Below are 26,881 nucleotides of genomic sequence, written 5' to 3'. Positions count from 1 at the left end.
TAGCATCTCCACTTGCCCATGTGGATTTTAAGGCTTCAAATGTAGTCTGTGATGTAAATTTTGAGTCTAGGTGGATTCAGCTGCTCTGTAGTGGCAGATTGAATGCACGGGACTCATATCCCAAATGTGTGAGGCTGACCCTCTTCTTAAATATTGATCATGTCTCTAATCCTATCTCCTGATCACAGTGACAATTCATCCACCTCTCTCCTGTTAGCATTAATAGAATACATGCAAGTGTGGCCAAATTTTGCTTTGTTAGCACCCCGTCTTGGAAAGCCTGATGGACTCTTATCAGATCAGCAATTATTGGATATAGACAAAAGATGCCAGCCTGAGTGTGAGATAATTGAGGAGTTAGGGAAAGTTTTTTTAAAGCTGTCAGCCAACTTCATTTGATCATAGGCTATTTTTTACTGCAAAATTTATTTTGCTATTCTTTAAATTAATTCACGTGTATCAGTGATGATCTTTGCTATGGTACTGCTGACTTTGTATTTCAACGTAGTCAGGTGCTGAGTGTAAATTTCACTGACTGACTGAAAGTGCAGAGGAAATGAGTGGGTAATGAGAGCAGAGCAGCCAGTTCTTTAATTGAATTAAAAGCTGGGTGACACCAATGCAGACACCTGTCCAATTACAGACAGGCCAAGGTGTTTACCATTGCTGTACAAGCGATTTGAAGATGACAGAAATCTTTCCGCCCACAGATTAACATAATGAAGGAGAACAGATTACAGTGGATGCTGGCCAAACAGATAGGATGGCAGCTGAGAAAAAAGGAGTTTGCTGAAGTATGTAAATAAAATCTGTGCACTTTCTATTGCCTACCTATGCACATCTGTTTCTTTGTTAAAAAAAAGTAGTGCAAGAGTACACGAAGGAAAAACATTAATTAAGAAATGAAAAAAATATTCTATAAGTTGCTGCCTTTGCTGAATGAATTTTTTAACATAAACCTCCTGTAGCAAAAGAGTTTGTTTGCTTTTTCTTTTTCATGCAAATTCTCTCAGCCTTTCACAAACGTACCTATGCAATGGGAAGTCTGTTGTGCTACAGGTGCTTTGTATAAAACCTTCCTACTTCGTCATAAGTAAACCAAACAGCCCAGTCGAAACCTTCTACATGTCCTGGCATCTTTTTGGATATGTGTGATATTCTGCAGCTCTCAGTGCTTGAAGCCACTGGTAACCCTACAGAATGTCTTCCATGAGGAAATGCAAGGAGCATTAATTCACTGCTTCATAAGAAACAAGTGCTACAAGTACTAAATGTACAAGTCAAACTAAATTGCTTCCTAAAGCACAGCAGAGTGAAGAGATGGCATATATGCAATGCCATGCACCTCTTGACCAGGAACTTGCAAATGTCACAGTTAGAGGATTTGGTTCCTGCTTGTGTTTGCTTGTGGAAGGTAATTCCCAAAGCACCTTCTATAGTTTCCTGTGTTTAATGCTCTAAGATCTGGAAATAAGTGGAAGTACTGTCATGTGCAAAAAAAAGATGGTGTTTTGACTAATGGAATTTCTGTGTTGAATAATGTAGTGTAGATTCCAATAATTCCAATACTTTACAGTCATAGTAATGCCTGAAGGGGGGGCCATACAAGAAAGCTGAAAAGGGACTTCTTACAAGGGACTGTAGTGAAAGGACAAAGGGTAATGGCTTTAATCTGAAAGAGGTTAGATTTAGATCAGATATTGGGAAGATACTGTGGGCATGGTGAAGCACTGGAACAGGTTGCCCAGAGAGGCTATGGATGCCCCATCCCTGGAAGTGTTCAAGGCCAGGCTGAATGGGGTTGGAGGCAGATGATCTTTATGGTCCCTTTCAACCCAGACCATTCTATGAAAACATTATTTCCTATTTTATGTCTTTTTGATGGCTCTTAAAAATATTTCCCTTCCGTCACAGGAAGATTACAGGGACATTTGTTTGGTGGTGACCAACACAGCATTCTTCTTCTTTCCTGTCACACTTATATTGGATGTCAGTACAGCTCTCCACTGTTAACTGGGGATTTGCAAAATCAAAACTATAACCAGAGCAAGCAGATGCTGGTCAACTGGTTTTAGTTTAGCACTACTCTGAAGTAAAAGTGATTACTTCTGAATATCTCTCCATTTGTATGAGGAGAAGTGCACCCCAGAGAATTCAAATAGAAAGATCATTGTTACGCCAACCTTTGAAGTTTTTTGATTGATTGCAAGAAAAGGCATAAACGTTGCTAATTCAGTGAAAGCTAATCTCCTATTTTCCATGTGAACACATCTATTACTAAACACAATATAAACGTGTACAGACTGATGGTTCTACTCAGAAAATAATATATTTTTTCTGTAGCTATTAATTTCCAACATCAAATTCTCCATGCCCTTTTTGTGATTATAAAGGGCTTACATGAGGAAAAAATATTTTTTTAATGCAGTGCAGTTATATTGCATTCTGTTAGTGTAGTAACCCAGTGAAGAGCAATAATGAGGACTAATTTTGTCTACCTGTCTGTGTACATGTAATGCTGAAGGGATTTTTAGACTATTTGTACTGTGGGACAGCTGGCCAGAAATTAGGGTTCTTTGATGTGCTGGGATTTTTTTCAAGCTGATTTGCAAAATCCAGGTGTTGGACAGTTTTTAAAAAACATGATTTACTAGAAATTTTATTTTTTTAATAAAACACCACATTGATTTTGCTAGAGCTGTGAGAGTCCATGTGAGAACACGATTTGAAATAAAACTTGGCATGAATTGGCCTTCTTTTAATTACTTCTGTATTTCGATTCTGTATTACTTTATTGTTGGACCTACTTTAAAATGAGAACTGCTGATGTTTCTAAAAATGACTCTAAACTAAATTTTTCCCCTTGTAATCCTTCTGTATCTCATAGTTCAAAATGTTGAGAAACTTCCTGAAGTGGTAAGCAGTGATTTGGTGTATTTGTTATAACAAGGAGCTGATGGACATGTGAGAATTTAGTAACTTCTCTTCACTAACATAAAGCAGGACCTGAAATGGAATAAGGCTCCAGATCTTTTCTTCTTGTAAACCCTTGGGTACTGTCACCTGGATTATGTTACTGTAGTAGTATAGCAAATGTATGGTCTATATGCTGCCACTGAATGGAAGACTAATGAGATGTTTCATAAAAAAAGAGATTTCAGTTCATGGATGACTAGGGACATCGTTGGAGAGGAGGCATTAAAAAAAACTTGTCCTGGGAGGCAGTGAAAATTCCTTGGAAAAACAGATTGAATAACTGAAAAAACTTTGAGGCAGGGATTAAGAAAAAAACTCCTTCATTGTCATTGTTGCATTAAAATATACACCTCAGTTTTGAAGTAATATCTGTTTCACTGAGCCTAACTGAAGAAACACAGGTGCATCTTTAGTACTAAAAATGAAATAAAATATCACTTGCTCTTAAATTATTTTGTAAAATTTAAGTCATGGATGATAGCAATGAAACCTTAAATAGTTTTTATTTTCACCTGTAACAGTGGGAGCCCGTAACAGAAAAGTTTCTTTTCCCTCTGTGTGTGTCTGCACGTAATCAGTCTGTACCCTGTACATGCTAACACCTTGCTTTCTTGTGTTGCAGGTGTATTGACGGGCTTGCATCCCTTCACAAACTATGCTGTAACCCTAACTGCTTGCACTTTGGCTGGCTGTACTGAGAGCTTGCATGCATTGAACATCTCCACTCCACAAGAAGGTAAAGTAATTTCAAAGGTCTTGACTTCCACATTTCAGTCATGAATAATAAAACAGGAGAAGAGCTAAACGCTGCAAAGCCATTTGCTGGAAAACCCCAACCTAATTTGATGACAAAGTGCATTGCCAGACCATAATTGCTCCATTTTTTGGGGGGTGCGAAAATGAATCAAACTCCATACCCTTTAATGACATGCATCTTTAATAGCTGTAATGCAGATTAATGGGCTTTTTAATTGCTGTTACATTGTTCATGCAAGAGCCTTGTCATTAATATGAAGCATCTGAAAGATTAATGAAAGCTTCCTCATTTTACTATGGCTCAGAAGTAAATCTAGAGACAGTCTGACTAAAAAGAATTGATTGTATGGCAGAGTATGAAATTGAGAATCAAACGGTTGATTTCCATGGTTTCTTTTAACCACTAAACACCAGCAATAGGCAACAATTATTTCAGTGTGATGAAACTGCCAAATGCCAATTGAGTTCTTTATTAATTGCTGTTCAGATTTTCCCTTTTTTTTCTCTAAACACTTTTACATGTTGTTGTGCTCAAACTTAAAGGTTGTGAGTGTAAATTAATGCTTCCTATGCTTACATTAAGAACTAGGGCACAAAGAAAGAAAAAGTGCATTCAGTTCTGACTTTAGAGTCTAGGCTGATACGTAATGCACATCAATTACTAGGAAAAATGCCCCAAAAATATCAGTGACATATCTAACTTCATTCTCAATTAAACATAAAGTTCACATCTCCCAGTTCTGTCATCCCAAAGCCATATTAATCCAGTTAAAATAATCAGTTACTCCAAATCTATACCAGCAGACTAATGAAGACTTTGACACATATTTATTGGACAGTAGTTAATCTTCCATGATGCAAAGTAGTTTTCAAAATTCCCTCCCTCCCACAGTTCTTTGTTTTATCTTCTCATGTAAACTAGGTTTTAATACAGTGCCTATAAAGAAAATAAAATTTTGGCGTGAAGTCTTGTGAATTATAGCCATAATAGTTAAAAGGATACTGAAGTGTTGAACTGCTGCCAAAGCAGGTTGTTGTGCAAGGTGTTGTCTTGATGAGGACAGTGCTGAAGATTGCAGTCTAACATTGCTAGAACAGAGTTTCGGTGTGACCACGTTAGTAACTGCCAGCAGCACCAATCAAATCAAAATCCAATTTTTGCTTCTTGGATGTTTAAGATAAACTGACTGAGATTGTCCAGTGGCATTCTCCATGAAAAGGTGCAGCCTCTGACAGCCAAATAGTTAATGGACCCTGTGATGTAAACATGAAACCCATTATTTCAATATTTGTGTATTTCTTTCTGCTGTGACATAGCAATTAAAAATAAATTGTTTATGTCCTATTTTCTCAGCTTAGTGAATAAAGCAGAAATGCTTACCTGTCATAAAGGAATGGTTTAGGCAAGAGTAGATTTTTTTTTTTTCCCAGAGATTGAATAAAGCCATGGGGAACATGTGTTTTATCCCTCAGAAGAATTGAACAAAAAGTCAATGTGTGGAATTTCTATTTTTGGATGCTCTTGTTGCCTGCTCTTAGTAACAATAAATTGGTGATACAGAAGAGAGACACCATATCACACCCTCCAGCTATCCCTGTTTCCCTATTGAAACATTCATTACTTTATATTGTTTTCACATTGCCAGGCACTGCTAGTTATTGTTTTAAATTGCTAGCACAGAGCTTGTAAATTACAAGATATTTCTCCCAGACTAAGGCCTCAGCTCTGCTCCCCTTGCGATATTCACTGGGATTCCTTGTGTTTCTAAGGTGTAACTCAGTGGAACAGTGAAAGAACTTGACTCTTAAATTATCATCCATTGCCAACTTCCAGTGTGTTCTATACATAAAATCTACATTAAACAAACATTACTAAGTGTATTGGATTATGAAAAATTTGAAATAAGGGGCAGTGCCTAAGAACAGATCACCTTCATTGGTGATTAGGATGATCATTTTGTAGTTAGCAATAAAAACCATGAAAGAAGAGAAAATAATTTGTATTAAAAAAAGGACTGCACTAAAATCCTGTACCCCTCACCTTGCTCAGTGTTATCAAGCTGCAAAGATAAAATTATAGAAGCATAATTATTCTCCTAAAAGCAAAGAGTATATTGCCATATTTCATAGAAGTTTCTGTTTGGCTAGATAATGTAGGAGACTTCTCAAAGTTCTGATATGTTGCAGACATAAAGTCTCGTCTGAAATTCCAGCTTTGCCAAAAATCAGTCTGGTAGTAGCCTCTCATTGAAACTCTTTATTATTTGTGGAAAGACAATGTAGTATAACTTTATACATTTTTTCACCAGCCCCTGAAGATGTGCAATCACCCACAGCAATATCCTTTCCCACGTTCCTGCTGATGAGTTGGAGTCCACCCAAAACACCAAATGGTATTATTACACAATATACTTTATATATGAATGGAATACCAATTTACTCTGGAAATGGAACTAAGTATGTTGTAAAAGGTGAGTTCTCTGCTAGGTAGCATGTCAGATGGGTATCTCATGGTTGCTATGAATAATTGTGTGATTGACCCCTTCTTATTTCAGAGGAATGAAAAATAATTCTAAAATTGGTTGGATGCACTTTAAACCCTGATGGGTTTCATATTTTAAAACACCTCACCTTTTTTTGGGACTCATAGACATTAATGCCACCATGGATGGTGTGCTTCTTTCGCAGGATCTGAGTCATCTTTTTAATGGTTTTATAACATTTTGATCTCATACCATGCAGCTGTCAAAGCAAGTTAACTGCAAACTGTTGAAGACATGTACAGATTCAGTAGTTTTTCTTACTGCCTTCCTTAAATATTGTTAATTAGAGAGATACCACATTGCTTACCTGAAGTCTCTGTTTAATTCATTTATTAAAAGTAGAAACGAATAATCTATTTTCTCCTGATAATGGTTGTGCCATGTGCCAGTAGCCAAATTATATCAGTGCTCTTAAACTATTACGTTGAAGTTAAGTGCCTGTTATTGGGCAATACAGTGAAGTGTGGTAATCTGACTTTCTATTTTAATGCAATTGATGTCATTTAATGAATTATCCAAATTACATATTCAGATATTATGCAAACAACAGCCAAAATAATAATTAAAAAAACCCACAAACAACAAAAACAAACTAAAAAAACCCCAAACAACCAAAAAAACCCAACAAGAAAATATGGAGCTAGAAGTGTCATGCCACAGCATAAGGACTATTGTGGACCCATCAGAACTTGCATGTGTTGGTAGGTACAAGTGAAAATAAAACATTTTGTATTGGACAACTCAGGGGAAAAGGGGTACCAAAACCCTACTTTCTTTTTAATGTGAGGCCTTAAAATTCAAAGCCATTTCTGCATCTTGAGTCAGTATAAAACATATTTAAAAATTCATATAGTTCAAATTTCTTTGCCTCGCACAGGCCATAAGGTACTGGTGTGGTGGGTCAGTTTTGACACTGAAAAATGAATCCAGTTAGAGAACCTCCTGAAGGCTGTTGATGATCGCTATAATAAATAGTGCACACTTTAAGTCAAACTTTTTCATTCTGTATTCAAAGGTAATGGATTTTTCGTAACCATAGTAACCTTAGTGTATTTCTGGATAAATACATGAGGTATATACATTCTGGTTTTATTTTTGAATATAAACTACCACATTATGTATTACTAATAATATGAAAAATAGGATATAGGTTAGCATAATGACAGCTCAAACTAGTGTGCATTTTTCTTCTGCAAAAAATAAATATTTATCAAAAGTGTAGGTTCAATTAATTTCTCCCCCATCTCCCCAGTTTTCTGGTATTCTTGCAGCGCCATTTGTCTTTTTTTTGCAAGATTTCCATTAATCTCTCATTGCTGTATCATAGCACTGTTCTTAAAAATTTTGAAGTGCAAATAGTTGTGCTTCCAGTCTTACTAAAATCATTACTGAAAGTTCATCATAGGTTCATCACTTTACTGAAATGTTCATCTGCAGCCTGGTTGTAAATGGGCAAGCGATGTAAAACATTTGAGGAAGTGTTCACCATAATATATTTTGGTTGGCTGGTTTTAGATTCATGTCCGAGTGTAGTCTGAATTACAGCCAAAATGAATGCTTATTGATAGAAATTACGGTCAAGTGGCTTTTGTAATTCTTCTTTGAAAATATAGAAAAACATAAGGATTCTACCCTTAAATCTTGAGTGATATGTCAGAATACATTCAGCTAGTAGTAGTGAGATGAAATCTCATCTTGTTCATAAGTTTACTAGAGAAGCTCTTGTTGCTTTTATGTAGAAATTATTTATTTATACTTTACTATAAATTTTTATATTTTTTGGTCCTATTGAGCATTTAATGACTTTGATTTCAAATAATTTTTAGGCAGATATGGATCTAAAGAAAACAGTAAATCTTACTCATTCAAGAGAGGGCTGGTGGATCAGATCGTGTTACCATGCGCTGTTCACCACAAGAGCCACTCTTGCCTGCCATTATGTACGTGGTGTGGAGATCAGTCTGTTTGCTTTGGATCCATTTTATGTAGCTGCCAGTTTCTCCCTCTGCCTGAGGGAGAAGTGGTGATGTGAACCACTAGGCTGGGATTTGGGTCACTAGAAATCCCAGTCCTTGTGAACCAGGTTTATTCAAGATCTTGCTAAGATCTGCCTGTATCTTTAATTTGACCTGATTTTGCTTCCTTTCAGAGCCCAAGATTTTCCACTTTGTAGGTTTGATTTAGAGAAGGTATAACATAATCTTCTTTTTTTTTGTTGTTCCCCAAGGGCAACAGTTTTGTGGTGAAAAGCTGCAGCTTTTGGCTTTAGAGTATTATGTTATATACGTTTTGGCTTTTTCCATATAATTATCCTTTTCTTTCCAGCATTTGTGCTAGTGATGTTGGTAACTTATTGCCACAACATCATATACTATTGACCCTAAACAGAGAGACAAAGTTCATTGTCTCTGACATCTGCTTCCTATTTACTCACCAAAATTATTTTCTTAATTTAGTAGCTATATGACTTAGTTCCTGGCCAGTAGTCTATACCAGAAAGTCATAGATTCTTTCTGTGCTTTTGAAGTGCTGTATTTTGTGAAATGTGATGGTTTTCTAAACCTTTCTTTTTAAGAAGATATAAATTCTGTTTAAAAATTAGTACTTCACTGACTTGCATTTCAGACCATGGAAAGTGCTTCAGTTTAAGCCCATACTAATCAATCCAGAACTTGAGGAGGGATATGTTTTCTCAACACCATAATAGCAAATATATTGTTAGCTTAATTTCTGATCTTGACAGTTGTTCAGGGCTTGAAATACTCATTGATTTTCATGGAAATTCAAGTGTTTGTTTCCTCTAGGGGTTGAGCTGTAATTAAAAAGGAAACCCTTTAAAAGCACATATGGCAAATGTACACTTTACCACATTGAAAAAGAAGATCCATTAGGCATCCATCATCCATTAGTGCCTTTAAATATTTCCCCCATATTGACAAGTTTGGTTTCTGTGTTGTGAGTAATAAAACACTGAAATGAAGCCAGCCTGTCTAGCACAACACCTGTATTAACTGTCTGTCTGTGATTTTTCTGCCTCCCACCTTCATGCCTTTGCTTTATGTGGTATATGTTCTGCTTCTCCATGCAATCTGGGTTGTATTTCACATCCTATATTCCAGTGAAAGCCTAATGTCTCCAACAGATGAGCCCAGAGGAAATAGTCCCAGATCCCAGGTGAAACTTGGGCTATGTGAATCCATGCCCCTGTATTTATGCTTTCAGTTCCTCTGTGTGTGAGTGCAGAAGCTCCTGTAACCAAGGCCAACATCTGCAGCTCAGGAGAGTAGTTGCAGTAGGGTTCTGCTCCCCAAACCTTCAGACCTTACTGTGCTGTAGATGATTAGCAGCTGTGAGGAGTTGGAGGAGCTTGTACAGTGATCTTCAGAGCTCTTAACATATTGAACTTAAAAAGGCAGTGGATTTTCCCTGGGATCAGGAAAATATTCTTCTCATCGAAACACTCACAGAAAAAACTGAAGCTTCTACTTTGAAATCTGGAAAATTCTTAATGTAATTATTTTAAAGATATTTTTAAGTGTATGCAAGGTATCCCTTCTTTTCTTCTCTTTTGTTTAATTTAGTCTCAGAAATTTTCTACCTGCCTTAGATGAAAGGGGGAACAGTGTGGGTATCATCCTGAAAAGTACTAGACTGCAGTGGCCTGAGCTGGTGGTGCCAATACCAATAGCAGAAAGGTGGTCTGAAAAATGCAGAATGTTATAGCATAAGCAGAGATTATCAGATGTGACCCACGTGCCCAGTTTGGGTTTTTTTTTTTTTGTGGGGAACCTTACTGATGTGAAGAAACTTGAGAAAAAAGGTTAGAGCAAAAATATTCCTATATTCTTAAAAGCTGAGAATTTGATGGACTGAGAAATGGTGTTCATTGTCTAACATATTTACAAAGGGGAATTACTTTGTGGAAGGTTTAGAAAACAAAACAAGACAAAAAAGTATGAATCTATCTTTGCTCTGAGCTTGGCATTGAGGATGTGTGTCTGCATTTTCTGCAGCACTAGGTGCTTGACAATGTTAACAAATTGTGTTCGTATAATTTTCCTAGCAGAATCTAATGGTTCTCATCATGAATCTTTAAAAGGAAGATATTCTTATTAAGACTCAGCTGTATGAAACTTATTTTTCTCTGCCAGCCTGAAAGAAGCGTTTCCAGTTTTTTAGGAAAGAGATCGTGTCAGCTGTGTTACAAGGGCAGATCCTCAACTGAGTTAAATGAGTATAGAGTTATCCTAAATTGCATGTCCAAGAGTTTATAAAAAAATGTGACAGAGTACTTTGTACCAGGTTTCTGGGCAAAATATTAAGGAGAGCCTTGGAAAAGGTGAGAAAGAGCTGTCTTCACAATATTTTTTCTAAGAGCATGAACTAAGCTTTAGCTTATTCAAATTGTTATTTGACCTGAGTGAGGAAAGGCTGATCCTACAAAACCGGGTTAGAACAGGAGCCTTGTTTTTCTGTGAGGAAGAGACAGATGTTTGACATCTGTTCAATCAGGGCTTAACATATCTGAACTTAAAAAATGGAGAATCCCAAATTAGTACCTGTATTTTTTATGTTGCTCTAAACCAGTAGTGATTACAGTACACATCATGCACAGCCATGTGCAATAACTGCATTTGGCAGAAAACTTGGGAAAGTTTTTGGTCCATTATGCCACATGAATACTGCTTGTTTTAAATGAGAGTTCATGATAATAAAAGCAGAATCCATCGTAATATCAGTATTGCACTGATTGCCAAGTGAAACAATTTGAGCAAGAAAATCCACAGAATTGTCTGTAGAAGATAATTGCAGTGAGATGTATCACACTGCAAGAAGTTGAACCACTGAGAAGAAAATCCTTACTATCTTATGTTTAAGATGTTGTTCTTGTGGTTACTTTTCATATTTTTCAGCCGTAGCCATGTTTAAGAACAACAATTTCCAACCCTAAGGATTTGCATTCCTTTGTTTTGGGTCCTGCTCAAAGATGACAGGCAGCTTTTGCCTTAAAGGACAAACAATAGAAAAATTCTGTAGTCCTCTGGTATGAGTTTATTTCCCATCTTCCAGGTGGCAGTGAAATACTTAAAATTACCAGATGCGCTCAGTCTGTTCTTCCACTACAGGTATTGGAAAGAGTTGTTTGCCATCAAATACAATGTTAGTGCTAGATTTATATATATATTATAACCCTGAATGTCACATTTTCTCTTTTTTTTTTTTTTTTGTGAAGCAGAGACTTCTTTAACACCATGGTGAGCAATAAAAGTTAGTCTTTGCTTCTTTGTAGGTAGAATTGGTTGTCTGAAACATCTTGCATGGGACCCAATGAGACTTGGCCCAGTGTCTCGCCCTTATTTTAGGGTCTTGCATTACTATGCAACAGTGCTAGGCTGACCCCTTATATTTGGTTTAGCAACATATCTAGCTGATAAGTCATACAGGATGGCATATGAAGAATGCCTGCTTCTCCAGGCTTTATTCTGGCCCTTTTATGCATTTAAGTGAACATCTAGAGGTGCACCTGGCACTAGAGGGCAGGGTACACCAGCCTTACAGGAGGAGCTGCCTTCCTCTACGAGTTGTAGGCATGTAAGAAGGCACATTTGATGCACCTCAAGTGGCAACGCTGACATTGCCGGTGACCGGTGCTACCGTAATTAATTCCACAGACCCAGAATGCAGATTCAGCAGGCACCAAACCAAAGGGCAAATGGGCTGTCTGAGCCTGGCGTTCCGGTATTTCAAATTCAGACAGAAAGATCTGGTGCACTCGTTGGACTTAATAATACTGATCTGGGGAATTCAGAGGGGAGGGAGGCAGGGGAAGGGTAAAAGCATTATGTTTATTTGTAGCAGCTCTCTTGTATCATTTTCTATTGCAGTGCATTAGTGCAGTGTTAAATAAAATCTGCTTATTTAAAATCCTTTTAAATAGTGTTTAAATATTTCCTGCTGATACAATCTGCTAAAGTAGTTATCCTTGCTGCAGATTTCAGTTAACCTTGTCGCAGATATTAAGCCTGAAGCTACACAGACTTTTAGGGACCTTGATTATAGAGCAAAACCTAATGGTGTCATTATAAAACCACAGCTGGACAAGCTTCTGGAGTCCTTGTCCTTTGATCAGATTTGGGTAACACAGCAAGCCAGGAGAGAACTCACGCTAACCCTGCTGGAATTGCTGAGCTCTCAGGTTACTTGAGTACCACTTTCTAAAAATTAAAATGCAACACAAATTATGAAATGAGAGTGATTGAGACCTTCCAATCTTCTGTATGTACCAAAGTGAACTGGAGCAAAATAGCTTCTTCAGAGCTGATAGCTGTAGAAAAGGGAGAGTATTTTTTCTATCCTTTCCCTTTTGGCACATAAGAATTATTTTGGCTATGTGCTCTGTTTTCTAAACAAAGAGAAGAAAAGCATTGATTTAATGGCTTGTCTAAATTCCATGATAAGAAATAAAGCTCTTAAAAAATGTAAAACTCCCAGATTATTTTGTCCTGTGATATTACTTCAAAATATTTGTCAGAATTAGACATATGTAAGCTTTTTGTTCTGTGTTTTCTCCTTCAATATATGTAGGTTGGTAAGCAGATTTAAAGATGCTGAGATTTCTTCAGAAGACAGTGTCTTCCAAGAAGGACGCATTTAAATTAAGAGTTCATTGAGTTCAATTTGTAAAATGTGAATTTACAGCCTTACAGCCTTTTTTTCTTCGTTTTTTATTCATCAGCAGAGCTTACTTCTTAACGTCTACATATAATTGCCTTGTAGGTGCTCTGCACTGGCATGTGGATTTGTAGGTCTTCTCCAAGATATCCTCTTTGCAGTTAGATAGCAAATTCTTACTTTGCTACTTTCTGAGATCAGGTTGTTGTAATGTTGTGTGTGTGAACCTCTCTTGAGTAAAGTGGCCAAATGTTGTCTGCTTTGCTCTTGGATTTTTCTGAAGGGCTAATCTGTTTCTCTGCATTTCTCTTTTGTCAGTGACAGCTTCACATCAAGTGTCATAGTTTGTCTTTGTGAGCTGTTGTCTCATGGTGACCACTGCTTGTTATTAAACATTGTGAGAACTCTGAAGATTTGGAAGAACTAGGATATGCTTTCTTGGCCATGTTGTGCTTGTAGCCTGAAGTACTTTCTGTGGGATCTTATTTTCAGCAGTATGCCTGGCAACTGGGGTTTGCCTGAAGCTGGTATGGCAAAATGGTGGGTTCTGTTCAGATTTTAATTTTTCTGATAAAACAGACACATAAGCTTATTGTTTAAAACAAGATTTCATCAAGTCACACTTTCATTAAGTGCTTTAGAAAACATCAGAAACTGTGCAAGATTTTATATTGAAATTATAAATAATATATTTATAGATCAAGAAAAACATCTCCACTTTTCTAGATGATTTTATTTGATTTTTCCAGGATCATTCTTAGATGCTTGATAAATGATTTATGCTTAGTTTCAAGTAATGCTGGACTCAGGTAAATAAAGATATGATGCTTCTTGCACAGGTGGACTAAGGCCTAACCTGCTGCTTCTGTTTGAATCTCTAGGTATCTGTTTATAAGGACACACCTCAATTACCCATAACTTAATAGGCTTGGATAGAATGGGGCAGCCTTCTTAATATTTCCAGCTGCATAATGAAACTTCTCTCTGAGCTTTTCCTTATGCCCTGGAAAAGATACTCATAGTTCTCCTTATTAATTTAGGAACAGTTGGTCTCCTGAGCTGCTAATATTTAGTTAGAAATAGATATTTTATTCCACACTTCTGCATTACAAAGTGTGCTGGTTTATCAGCTGTGATAATTTGACAGAGCAGTACATGTGTTCCTCTTTGGCTAGTGCTAGGCACAGACTCTTCTCTCTATACCTGGTATGTCCCAACATTCCTTTAACAATAGTGGAATGTTAATGACAATGTACAGGCAGGTGATGCCACAGCAGAACTTCTAGATGATTCCCAACTGGGTTTCCCCTTTCCCTTGGTTTTGCTAAATGCATGGCCATGAGGGTATTGAGTCATTTACCATTAATGAAATATTTTCAGCATTTTATTTACTGAATAAAACAGAAAGCTGTAATGAGAAAAAATTATGGAAAGGGGAATCTTTGATTTTTGTATATGTTTAGGACTTATAATTACAATAAGTCTGGGAAACTTCCTTATAACTTGCATTTCTAAAATACTTCGCCAGTTAATGTAAGTTCAGACTTTTCTGAGTATTTTCCATCTTTCACAAGTCTTTTCTTGTGTGTGAAGAATACAAGACTCTGTGTTATCAGGCCATAAAATAGTTGGATGTAAGTTTGATTTTAAACATATTTGGTGGTTTGTATGATTGGAGTATTAATGTATTTTCAAAATCTGTTTCTCTATCCTCTTAATTTTAGTGGAAACATATGAAATACGGGATTTTGTCCCAAAAAGCATGGGAGGCATTCCAGGATACTTCCTCTTCTGGTATCACTGCCAGAAATCTAACTTAGATTTCTGATTGCTTAAATTGTTTACATAAAGTTTAATAGCCTTTTAAAGTCAGTACTGAACTCCATCATGCTTTTCACTGGTCTTCCATGGAAAATGTCTTTTTACAACAATTTATTTCTGATTGAAGGATTTTACATAAATTGTAGTTGGACTCTGAAAGCTGCTGGGGATTTCTCCCTTTTTTTCTTTCTTTAATTTCCATGGTTTTTGTTGTATAAATAGAGTGACACATTAAAGTTATGTGTTACCAGGAAATTAAGTAGTGGGAAAAAATATTTCAGCAAACATAAAGCTAAACACATAAGAAGAACATCAGATTAGTCTGCCTTAAGTAAGGCTTAGGCTTGGGGTCTTAAGATGAATAGGAAGGTGGATGGTAAAAGTTGTAACTTCTGTGTTGCCTGCTTTGGACATACCAGGTTCCTTGATTTCAGAGGTACACTTAAGTCACGTTTACACTCTGCATATCTTGATTTCTTTTTTTTGCATGTCTGGGTATGTTTATGGCTACATAAGGTTGCTCAGAGGTGACCACAGGATCTGGTATATTAGGAGATTCTGGGTCCTCATTGCTCACCTACCCAGGGTCATTGGCTAGACAGGGGGAGTTCACACAGAGGATGCATAAGCAACATTTTCAGTCTATTCTAGGAGAAATTCTGAGAATTAAGGAAATTATCAATAATGGAAAGTAACCCATGTTGATGCAGTATGTCAATAGCTTCCTTTTGAAAGCTGAATTTCATATTAACTTCAACTTTGGACCTATTTATGATCACTTAATTTCAATAGTGTTAGTAATTTTTATTCTGATCAGGAAACAAAAATTGAATCCAAGTGACAACAATTTTTAAATATTCTGAGCTGGAATGCTAGCCTTTTCATCAGCTCAAGAATAAGTTAGATTAAACATTTTGACTAATGTGTTTTGAATGTTTTGAGGTATGACTCTTGGGATTTAATATCAACATTGCAGGTCACATAACAATTTTTAAGCTGTTAAATTCTACTGGGAATTAAAATACATGCACAATTTAAATCTTTCTCCTATGTTTACAGGCAGAGAAAAAGAGCAGAGAAAACTTGTCAAGTAAAACTAAAAATCAAGTGAGATACACTGAATAGATAAGAAGATTAATAAATAAGAAATGTTACCATAAAAAAGAGGTACAAGTCTTGGCTTAAATATGAAAAGAAGTTGTGTGGCAGAGATCGAGGCAAAATAAACAAATGGTAATTAGAGCTAGAAAATAATTTCAAATGTTTGCATGCAGGACAAAGGAATATCCAGGTAGATAAATAAACTAAGTTCAAAAGAGCTGAGAGAAATTAGAAGGTAACTTGTTCACCAAAGAGCCTGTCCCTGGTGATGCTGCTTTGGGAGGTACATGAATCATCACTGTAGTGCTGCAGCCAGAGAACCAAAAATTAGTAAAGCAGCTAGACTGAAATAGAGCCTTGTTTCTACACCTTATCACCAGGTAACAGAGTTTTTGGAGGTAGGACTGTTGTGGGGAAAAGCCACAGTTTTGGAAAAATCTGTGGCCTTCATGTGGTGGTCACAACAGGTATTTTCAGACTTCAGCAGAAAAGCTGAGGATGTGAATGGACATAGAGATTAGTCTATTCCTCCAGGAGGTCCAGCTAGAGGAGCAGTATGTCATGTTAACTGTGAATCATAGAATGGCCTGAGTGGGAACAGACCTTAAAGATCATCTGGTTTCAACCCCTCTGCCATGGACAGAGACACCTTCCACTAGACCAGGATGCTGAAAGCCCCATCCAACCTGGCCCTGTATACTCCCAGGGATGGGGCATCCACAGCTTCTCTGGGAAACCTGTTCCAGTGCCTCACCACTCTCACAGTAATGAACTTCTTCCTAAAAATTTAATCTAAGCTGACTCTCCTTCAGTTTGAATCCATTTCCCCTTGTCACTACTTGCTCTCTTTCTTGTACGTTCCCTTCAGGTACTGGAAGGCTGCAATTAGGTCACCTCGAAACCTTCTCTTTTCAGACTGAACAATCTCAATTCTCTCAGCCTTTCCTTATGGAAGAGGTGCTCCATCCAATTAATCAACTTGGTGGCCCTGCTTTGGACCTTCTCCAACAGGCATATGTCCTCTCTGTGCTGGGGAAGCATAGGGAAGTTTCAGTTGCAAGTCCTGCAGTCTCTTAGTTGTGTCCCTGAGTTTCACAAGAAAATTCATAAAGACGATACTAATAATGTAACATAATGCAGGCACATACCCAGCAATGACTACTAACATAGTGTCAGTTGCTCTTCTTCAAGAAAGAAGTGGTCATTACAAAACCTAAACAACCTATCTTGAAAAAAAAAAAAATAAAATTGTGAAACAGTGGGACTGAACAATATACTGCATTCTACATAGACAAGACTGGAGCAGGGAGAGGAGTGGGGTGAAATACAAAAGCCTCTTAAGGGTTTGCCACTTGTGAATTATGCATCTCACTCTCACTAGTAGGCGTAAATGCATAATTCTAATCTGTTCTTATTACTTATTTATAGCACGCAGTAGAATGTAAATTCTGTGCCTCCTTTGTAGAGGCTTAACATGCTGGTTAAGGTATGCAGATATTTCAAGGAGCCTACATAGACAACTTTCTGGGCATAACACTCTGTTGCCAATTAAAGAGCATAAACTTCAAACAATAAATTTAGCTAGCTCTCCCCTCCCATTTACCGGAGGAACACAGACACGATGTAAGAAATAAGGTATAGGATCAACAGATAATAAGAAGAGCATTCATCTTGAAATAAACTACTCTGCATTATTATTATTTATGATAGTTACTGTTGTTAATAAAGTACACGTGGGACAGAGGAAAAGCCTGCAACAACCACTGAATTTATGAGACTAGGGACAGATGCAGGATCTCCCTTTTATATCGCTGGCACTGATCGATTTGTATTTTTCCCTGATGATGGTTTATGCCATTATAACTGTTTTGTGGCTCCTTACTATTGACTTATGGTTGCAAAGCACTTCACAAATGAGAACAAGCCTCTGGACATTATATCCTAATCTTCACATCCTATAGATATGCCATAATACAGAGCAGCTGACTGCACCACCTGTGATCTGTGCACCCACAAACATGATTTATTCTGGTAATCCCAGTTTAATGCATCACATCAGATTGTGGCAGTTATGTTATCTGATGACATTACTGACACTACATGCCATAACTGGGTAGTGCAACATGTCAAGTTGAAAAAAACTTTGGGCTTTCATTTTTTTGCCTTTGTTTCTGTGTGTGTGTGTTTTGAAAATAAATATGAAATGAAACAAAACAAAAACCCAAAACAAAGGAATCCAAATAATTTTGCCCAACCACGTGTTGACCATATTAATGACTCTACCGCTTGGGCTGCTTGTTCTGGTAAGGAGAGAGAAGGACAGATAGAAATACAGTATGTTTTACTATGCTGCTTATTTTGTGGTCAGCGGAAAACTAGCTCAGCTTTTGTAGTCTTGCAACAGATTTAACTTGCTATAAATTGTCTTGTTTAGGAGCAGTGCTCAGAAGCTGAGTCCTCCCACTATCCCTGTTCCAGCACTACAGTAATGCTTTGGCAAACTCCTTTATCCTCTGACTATAATTCAGGAATACAGAGCTGTTCTGGTCCTAGGAAGGTGGTAGTATCTCTTCTACAGAAACTCTTAAATCTCATGATGGCTTGCCTGGATGGTGAGAGTTGTTCTCTAATCATCTCACATGCCTGGGACTACACAAAATGGTGAAAAAAGTTACTCACCATGGATGTAAAATGCATAGATTGCTAAATAAAACTCGCAACCTATAAATCACTTATTGAATCAACTTGTAGTTGATGGCAGTTCAAAGAGCCCTTCTTGTAGTTTTCTTGTTTAGGTTCCAATTTCTAGTGTTGAGTGTTCTCTCTGAAGCTTCTGCTTGTTTGGTGAATTTGCTTTTGTTTATTAAGACAATTGTTTTGGCATTAAAATGGTATTTTATAATTTGGTATGCATACTAAATCCTAGTAAGAAAAATCTACAAGTAAAGTTGTCTAATTTTTATCAAAATTAATTAATTAATTTTGGAAATTAATTTCTTTGATCCCATCCCTCTTTTCCTTTGCTTGGCGGAAAAACTTATATAAAAATAAATACAGTGTTAACGAGTTCTAAGTTGTCTCAGATACAAAGAGAGAAGTATAGAAATCTTGCAAGATTTGCAAATTATGGTGATGCTTACATAAATAATTTTAAAAACATTTTATTGATACTTAATGTTTCTCCCCCCAAGTTTGATTTATGAAAATAAACCTGAATCTTCTTGTCAGCAGTAGTAGATGTTTCATGATTTTAGGTGGGGTGGGTTTCTCTGAAAATTCCACTTTCTGAATTTATTACATGTCCTTTCTCCCTCCCTTCCTCCCCCCTCCCCCTCTATTATTGAATGGGAATTCATGGGAATAGAGCATCCTAATTGCTTTTCTGTGTAGCACTTACTGTCTTATACCCCTGTATGGTGTGTCTCCTTTGTTTCCTTCTCTGAGGTTGTTTTTGCAGCCTCTCTTTCTAACAACGTGTTTGTAAGTCTGTGCTCTCTCACTGCTGTTTTCCAGACAGACTTTATTTCTGCACTCTGTAGTCTATGCTGCTCCAGATGAGACTGCACTGTTGATTTATATAAAACAGATAGTAATAGTTGCTGTTGCTTACCATATATTCATATATAACCACATCTTACTTGCCACAGCAGCACGTTCATATAGTGTTCTTCAGTGGGTTCTGAAAGTGGCAGCCTGGCACTTTTCTTGTTCTCTACAATTACCTCAGCACCAAATGTTAGGTAGGTCTGAATTTTGTTTCTCCTACTGCAGCAAGATTGGAATTACTTGGGAATACGGGATGTACTTCTGCTCGTGAGCCTAAGGGTTCTTGGTCATGCTAATGTGAATCCAGAGTAGTTCCATTTTTATAGAAGCAGGTATCTGAGATTCAAATTTGCAATGTGTTTGCCTAGTGTAAATATATTTTCCAGTTGTGAATATAAAGCTGAAGCAATACAGAAGTAAAATGGTCAAACCACTCTTTCTTCCTTTTTCCCATTTTGGGCTCAGCATTGACTGAGACATTATGGTTCTTATGATGTATACTAACATAACTCTATTTAAGCTGAAATAAGAAATACAGTTGCATATATAAGAAATACAGACTGGATTGGAAGCATTCATGAATGGAAATTTTCATTTAAATCTTAAAATCTTCATTCCATATGATGTATAAAGAAATGACAAAGAGGGACATAAAACTAAGCTAACGTTATTGACCACAATTACTTCTCTTCATGTGCCTGGTAAAAATTAATGTGCTTTGTCTTCTTTCTGTTTTCTCCCCCTCTGACCTTCAAACTCACTTTATTTGTCCAGCTTCTACAATTGAAGTAAACTAGGGAGGCGGTGAATGTTTTTAATTCTAGTAAGCAAAGATGTAACCTGGAAGTTTGTTAGGTTCATTTGATACTGAATGTTTGCACTGACTGACTGGCTCTGTCATTTTGGCAGCAGGAGAAGCTTTTGAAAAACCTCCCAAAACGCCTCCATATTTTTCTGATGGTGACTAATGCTGATGGGTCAGAGGAAAACATATCAGGAATGTTATGGGAAGGAGGGTTCCAAGGAGCACCACGATTCTTCTGTGGTCAGTGACATGACATGTCTTTAGAGTCACACAAGCAATGAGGTGCATTAGTTGGTGCTAAAGTCTGAAGAGAAGTTTAAGTGTTCTCTGATGTGTCCCTTCTGCTTTTTCTAAACCATGTGGTGTGGAGCACTCCTCGTGATTTGAGTTCTCTTCAGCTGAGCACCTTTGGGATTTCAAGCTAGTGTGTCCTAACTGGAGAGTAAGAACAGCCTGGAAAATGTTCCCATAGCAGCTATCTCAGGGATGTGGCTTTAAAATAAAAGACTGGAATCCTTGCTTTCCAGCTTTTACGATGAGATAGGAATAATAGGCATAGGAATAATGTGTAAATAAAAAATGTGTACCTATCTAAGGAAGGTTAAAACTAAAATAGTTTTACTAAAATAAAAAGGAACAATGAAACACAATCAAGAATGGTTTATGTGGTCCTGTGAACTGGTCAGGATGAAACCTAACTTTTGAGGGATGACTTTTGGCTTAAAGAAGTACAAGACTTTGGGACAATAAATGGCAGAAAGTTTTTCTGTGCAACAATTAAGGGTGTAAGAGCATAACCAAGGGACACTGTTACTAAATGTGAAGGCAAACAAACTTGATAATCTTTGCTGTTAAAACATAATTATCTTTAAAAGCCTTAATGTACTTCAGAGCTGTCCCTTTTCCAACAGTGGAACCATTTTCAGGCATGTAAAATCTTTACTAATTTCTTGAAATCATTTCAAACTGAAATGATGAAAGATCATTTTGTTTCACAGTTGTGCCAAAGGGTTTTTCTTCTTGAATATAACTCTTGCACAGTCCAATACGTAACTGTTATGTTTTCATGCTTCCATATGTTTAATGTTTTTGTGCTATGCTTTTTATTTCCTAAGATGGGACCTGGAAGTTCCCTGAATTCTTCTGAAGTGTAGAGGTCTCAAAAGGAATGAGGATTTCATAGAGTCATAGAATGGCCTGGGTTGGAAGGGACCTGCTGTGGGCAGGGTCACCTCTCACTAGACCAGGTTGCTCAGAGCTCTGTCCAGCCTAGCCTTGAGCACTTCAGGGTTGGGGTATCCACAGCTTCTCTGGGCAATGTGTTCAAGCATCTTGCCACCCTCACAGTAAAGAATTTTTTCCTTTACAAGTAATTTGGAAAACCAGAGATGTTTACTGCTGAACAAATAGTTTTCTAAAAAACATCAGCATTTGCTGGCCAGCTGGAAGCCAAGTTATTTTGTCCATGTGCCATCGTGTCAAAGTCTTTGCTGTTGTTCTTAGAGCAGAACAACAGCTTATGTTGCTTTCTGAAAACAGTTATTTGTGACCCTGGGTTTATTTGTTTCTCTTTGTTACTTGTGATTGTTTTCAATGGCTTCACAAAAGTTTTTAAATTTTGTCACATCACAGAATCACATAAGCATTCTTAGTTGTTAATTAATATTGTAGAATTTGCTAGTATCTTGGAAGACAGCTGTTTTCTTCAATTAAAGGGCCAGTTGCACACGTGAAAGGCCATCCATTGCTAATTTATGCAATTAGGTACATGAGCACTTTCTTCCTGTTGATTGAGTTGCCTGAAGTACCTAAGGGGTGTCATTTGTGATACCTTGTTTTTTTCTGAAATATTTTCAAGGAAGTGATGGGTATGGTGTGGGGTTTGCAAATCTATGAAATGATGCAGCATTAGTGTAATACCCTTCCAGACAAAGTTGTACATTAGTGATGGCTCTTTGAGAGTCAATATAATTATGTGATTGGTGCTTTATAAATAAAGCAAGCATGATATACTGTACTAAAAGTTAAATATGACTTGTTGCTTGCTTTCAGGAAATGGTGGAAGGCAGAGAACTGCTAGTGGTGTCTGATGGAGGAAGCCTGATTATGTGGACCTTGTCACTTAGCATATGAATTAGATGTTTGGGATTTTTTTTGGTGCATAGAAATCAGAAGGGGCCATGGTTGTATTTGGTGATGCAGATTTACGGTCACAAGGAGTTTATCTTCTAATTAAATATTAAGTAACTATGAGTTAATAGATTGTGAGAAAGAAGATGAGAGAACAGAGTAAGGATGTGAGTAATGACCTGAAGCGTTTGTACAGTGTACCTACATAAACTACGTGTTGATTGGAATTCTTTGGAAGTTTTTTAATTTTCTTATTCTCTCAGCAGGTTTTTGTTGTTGTGCTGCTAACAGTCCCTTGCTACAGTGTTGCTGTATCATTTTCCTTTGACTATAGCAATGGGATAACTATGGTCTCAATTATTTTCCTGAGAGAAACTGTGTGGGATTCCTTGCCCAAGTCATGTGAGTGTTCACCAGGACAGGACGTTGCCATTTCTGGTCCTTACAGTAGCTGCCTGAAACCAGGGAGAGTGGAAATAGGGTGGAAGAGGGGAACAAAGAGGGTGTGTGGCTCTCTTGCAGTAAGTCTGAATATAAAATATGAGTGTTAAAGATAAATTAATATATTGTAGCTATTACTACTGTGGTGTTTTTGAACTAGGATGTATTCTGACAACTAAATGGTAAAGCTCATGTTTTGTTAAATCTCTGATTTTTGGTTGGGTTTGGTTTTTTTTTTTGGACTGTACTAATTATGTTTTTGTACTCTATTTTAGTAACATCTCTCAAATTCCATGCTAAGAGTGGCACTGTAGTGTTGCATATTATCTTTCAATGACTGCCCATTAAATCTCATCAAAGCAAAGTGAGTGTTCTTATTGACCATGCAAACAGGGTCATTCTTTATTCTTTCTGTCTCATGCATTGATTGTGCTCTCAGGACTTATGCAGGTGGTTATTAGAAACTGATGGAATACCAACCACTATAGTTGGTTAGTGTGGGAAGTTCCACACACCCCACAAATGTCATAAGTAGTGGTATGCAAATATCAATTTTAATGATAGTCACTATAGTTCACAATTATCTTCCTGATGCATGAGATAGAAAATAATTTAGTTTGTTTGTGTTGCCTCTGAGGTCAAAGAGATAAAAAGGCAAGTTGATCCTTCCTCTCCCTCTGCTCCACCTTTTTCTTTGGGGAAAGTAAGTCATGGGTTTAAAATAGAGATGTGGGATTTTATTTTAGCTTTCTTCCTTTGCTCTGTTTTTGGCACGAAAAATGCAGAATTACTTTTCTGTCTACCTTCTACTTTAATAGGATGACTTGAAGAAATCTTGTACCCTCAAAAAACGATCTTTTTCTTTGTTCTTTAGTGATTTCTGCTCTTCTGAGTCTAAAAATGAGAACAAGACCGAATCCTGAATTTAGGGGTTTTTTTCATCAGTGAACTTCTATAATTTCTAGGTTTAGCTTTATATTGATAAGAAATAAGTGGTTTCCATGAGTAGTTATTGGAATATTGAAATAAGAAACATTTGATCTTTAAATTAACTTAGGGAACTGGAATTGTGGAACAGATTGGACTATAACCTGATCAAGCAAATTTATGAGAAAAAAAATTCAGGCTTTGTTGTAGGTTTAAAAGTAGTAATTGTGTCCTTACTGGGTTCATCTTGTAAATTGAGATCAGTGAAATTCTTCCAGCAACAACATGAAATCAATTGTAAAATAACATATAATTCACACCCTATATTGTAAATTATAGTTTGTTTGACATTAATCACTGAGTTTTGCATGCATGGGGGTGCATTTTCTTGTAACATGTTTCCACATAATGCTTGTGGATCCGTTTCTAATGTGTTTGAGAGCGATCTGTTTTTCATGTCCACAATTGCCTACATTTGATCTTATGCAAATCATGCAATCAAGCAAATGGAAAGCAAGGCATTGTTGCTAGAGGACCTTGACAAACAGTGGCTTTGTAGTTTTAAGAACCTCCTCCCTCTTTCAAATTCATGTTTGTATCTGTAGCTGTTTGAATCCAGTGATCCGTTATGAAACACTTTGAACTTGAAATAGGAAAATATCTGCCAAATTAGATTGTGATGAATAATTGTATTGATTATGATGTAATATAATTTTTAATGTTTAGTTTGTCAGTCTGCTTCTAACCTTTTAGAAATACTGCCTACCCTGTATTTTCTGGCTCATCCAAACCTTGAAGTCTATGGTGAGATTTTAATGATTGCAAAGCTCCTACCTTGAATGACATTGCTAAGCCTTGAATTTCTTTGTGTTCTTCTTCTGCTTACACAAACATAATTTTTCTTTTTAGCCCTTATCCCACCTAAATCTTTGAGATTCCATGGAAACTTTCTATTTAGTAGTCAAAATACTTTGGTGTTAGTAAATCAAGATGAGGAATAAAGATTTTCTTTGATTCTGATGACATGTTGCTTTTAAATTTTTTTTTTTATATTTCAACTATTTTTTGAACTCTCCTATCCTTCCCTCCCCTTTCAGTATGCTTATTAGCTGATCCCTAAGGATTTCTGTGCTCATATGTGCTGTGTTTCCATTCGTTGCTATTCCTGTTATTTTAAAACTTAACATGTTTCCCTGTCTTGTCTTTTTGCTTTTTCCAATCTTGGTACTGAGACACACAAGGTAACTTACAGTCAATTGTTTTTTTCAGGGGGGGAAATAAAACATTTTTCCATCTTCCATTCTCTTAGTCCTTGATAAAGTTCTTCCCTCTTCAAATTACACAAGGTATTTCCAGAAACTTATGCCTGCCAGTAGTCTCATCAGCTACAGTCTGCTTCAAATCAGGGTTTCAGTACAAGCTACCTTTTTAAGAAATAGTAGTTCCAGATGTGGAGTTTTCCTTAAAGGAGAGAAAAACACCCCTCTCTGACAAGGAAAAGAGTGATCCACTGTGAACAAATGGAAAAGGAGAAATCAACTTTTTCTTTTCTCTTCCCTTGGGTTGTATTCACCCTTCTAAGTGAAGCCCTACCATATAGTTTCAACTTTGGAAGAAGAATGTACGTTCAGTATCTACCAGGTTATGAATTACACAGGTTCCATGAATTCTTTCATCTGTTCATTTTAGGATTGCTGAAAGTAAAATCCTTCTGGTCACTTGTTTGCCCACTCACAACATGGAATGTCTGATATTTGTGTCACAGACTTTCAGCTCTATCTGCACTTTTTCTGGCTTCTCTTATGGCAGCTGCAGGGAATAAGGGACCTGGGGAGGTGTACACTAATGAAGGCAATACAGCCAGGGCAGTATGTGGAGTTTCCCTGCATGCTGAGCCAGCTTGAGCACCTGCTCTGGAGTGTGCTTTCCCCCTCTCACTGACTTAAGCACTGCTTAACCCTGGTAGAATCAGTCCCATTATGTTGATTAAACATGTCACTGTTACAGGCATTCACTTGATGATTTTTTTTTTTAGCTGCGGCATTTTTTTTAACTCACACTTTGCCATGTGCTCCATAGAACAATACCGCTGAGTGATGCAGTATTTTCAATAAAAATGCACAAGTTCATTCTCTCCTTATGCAGAGTGGAGCAAATCAGAAGAAATTCCGTTCCTGCAGGGACTGGAGGTGTTATATGAGGGGAAAACTAATGAGAGAGAGGTTGGGTCTACAACATCTCTGCGTTGGTGATGTCTTTGTCATCCAACTGCAATTTTTTAATTTGTGCTCACAAATAGTTTTGTACAAAATTATAGTTTGATACTATTGCGCTCTGAAAAAACTACTATTTCTTTTGTCTTATGAAAACACAGATCTTTTCTGGCATACTGAAAAGGTGTGTCTGTTGAACAAACATTTTACCTTATACTGTTGCCAAAACCTCAACTGTAAATTTCTTCTTAAAGGATTTGCTTGTTCAAGTCTATGATTTGTATTTTAATGAAGAAAGAAAAAGGAAAATATTAGAAAATTATGTCTGCATTACTTTCATGCTACAATTTTTCTATCAAACATTCCTTTATTAGTGTAGGGAAGAATATATGATCTTTTGGAATATTTATTCAGAAAAAATGCTGCATTTTATTCACCATTTTCTGCAGTAATTGAAACTCAAGATAGCTTCATAATTAACAACCATTGAACAGTTGTTTTGCTCTAGCATTAGATGGATTGTCTTTACTGAAATATATTTTATGATTGATTGATGTTTGAGCACCTGAAGACAAACAGGCAGAGAGCTAAGGGGTTAGTATGAGTGGTTGCAACAGTGAGCTTACTTCATGTTCATACTTGTAGTGAAATCTGCATGGAGTGAATCGTTGTATGTATCGATGCTTGGCATTCATGTTTCATACAGCACATTAAAAAAAATAATAATCCATCTGTGTTAATGAATCTGTACTTGTTTTTCCATTAATTTAATTTGATTTGATTTAATCATCTCAAAGGTGTTCATTTGCCACTGTAGCAAATTGATGGAGTATGTAGCACCTAAAAAGCTAACTTCTATTTGGTTGGTTGGTTGGTGTACATTCTGGTGTAAATGGAGTACAGTGGGGTTGTCTCAACCAAAGCACACCCCACAGATCTATTAGTAGTCC

General features: G+C 36.9%; 1 protein-coding gene across 3 annotated transcripts in view; it reads left to right on the top strand.

Moving 5' to 3' along the window:
• The window catches only part of USH2A (usherin), a 388,094-nt gene that overhangs the window by 161,981 nt on the left and 199,232 nt on the right, over window positions 1–26,881 (top strand). For all 3 annotated transcript variants that reach the window (XM_048298182.1, XM_048298180.1, XM_048298181.1), the window contains exons 31-32: window positions 3,599–3,712; window positions 6,042–6,203. In XM_048298182.1, the coding sequence (XP_048154139.1) occupies window positions 3,599–3,712; window positions 6,042–6,203 (276 nt within the window). The remainder of the gene's footprint in view (window positions 1–3,598; window positions 3,713–6,041; window positions 6,204–26,881) is intronic.

The sequence above is a fragment of the Corvus hawaiiensis genome, chromosome 3, assembly GCF_020740725.1.
Source record: "Corvus hawaiiensis isolate bCorHaw1 chromosome 3, bCorHaw1.pri.cur, whole genome shotgun sequence".
In the NCBI taxonomy this organism is placed as follows: domain Eukaryota; kingdom Metazoa; phylum Chordata; class Aves; order Passeriformes; family Corvidae; genus Corvus; species Corvus hawaiiensis.
Note: the sequence above shows the minus strand (reverse complement) of the source record. Positions and strands in the feature narration are given on the sequence as shown.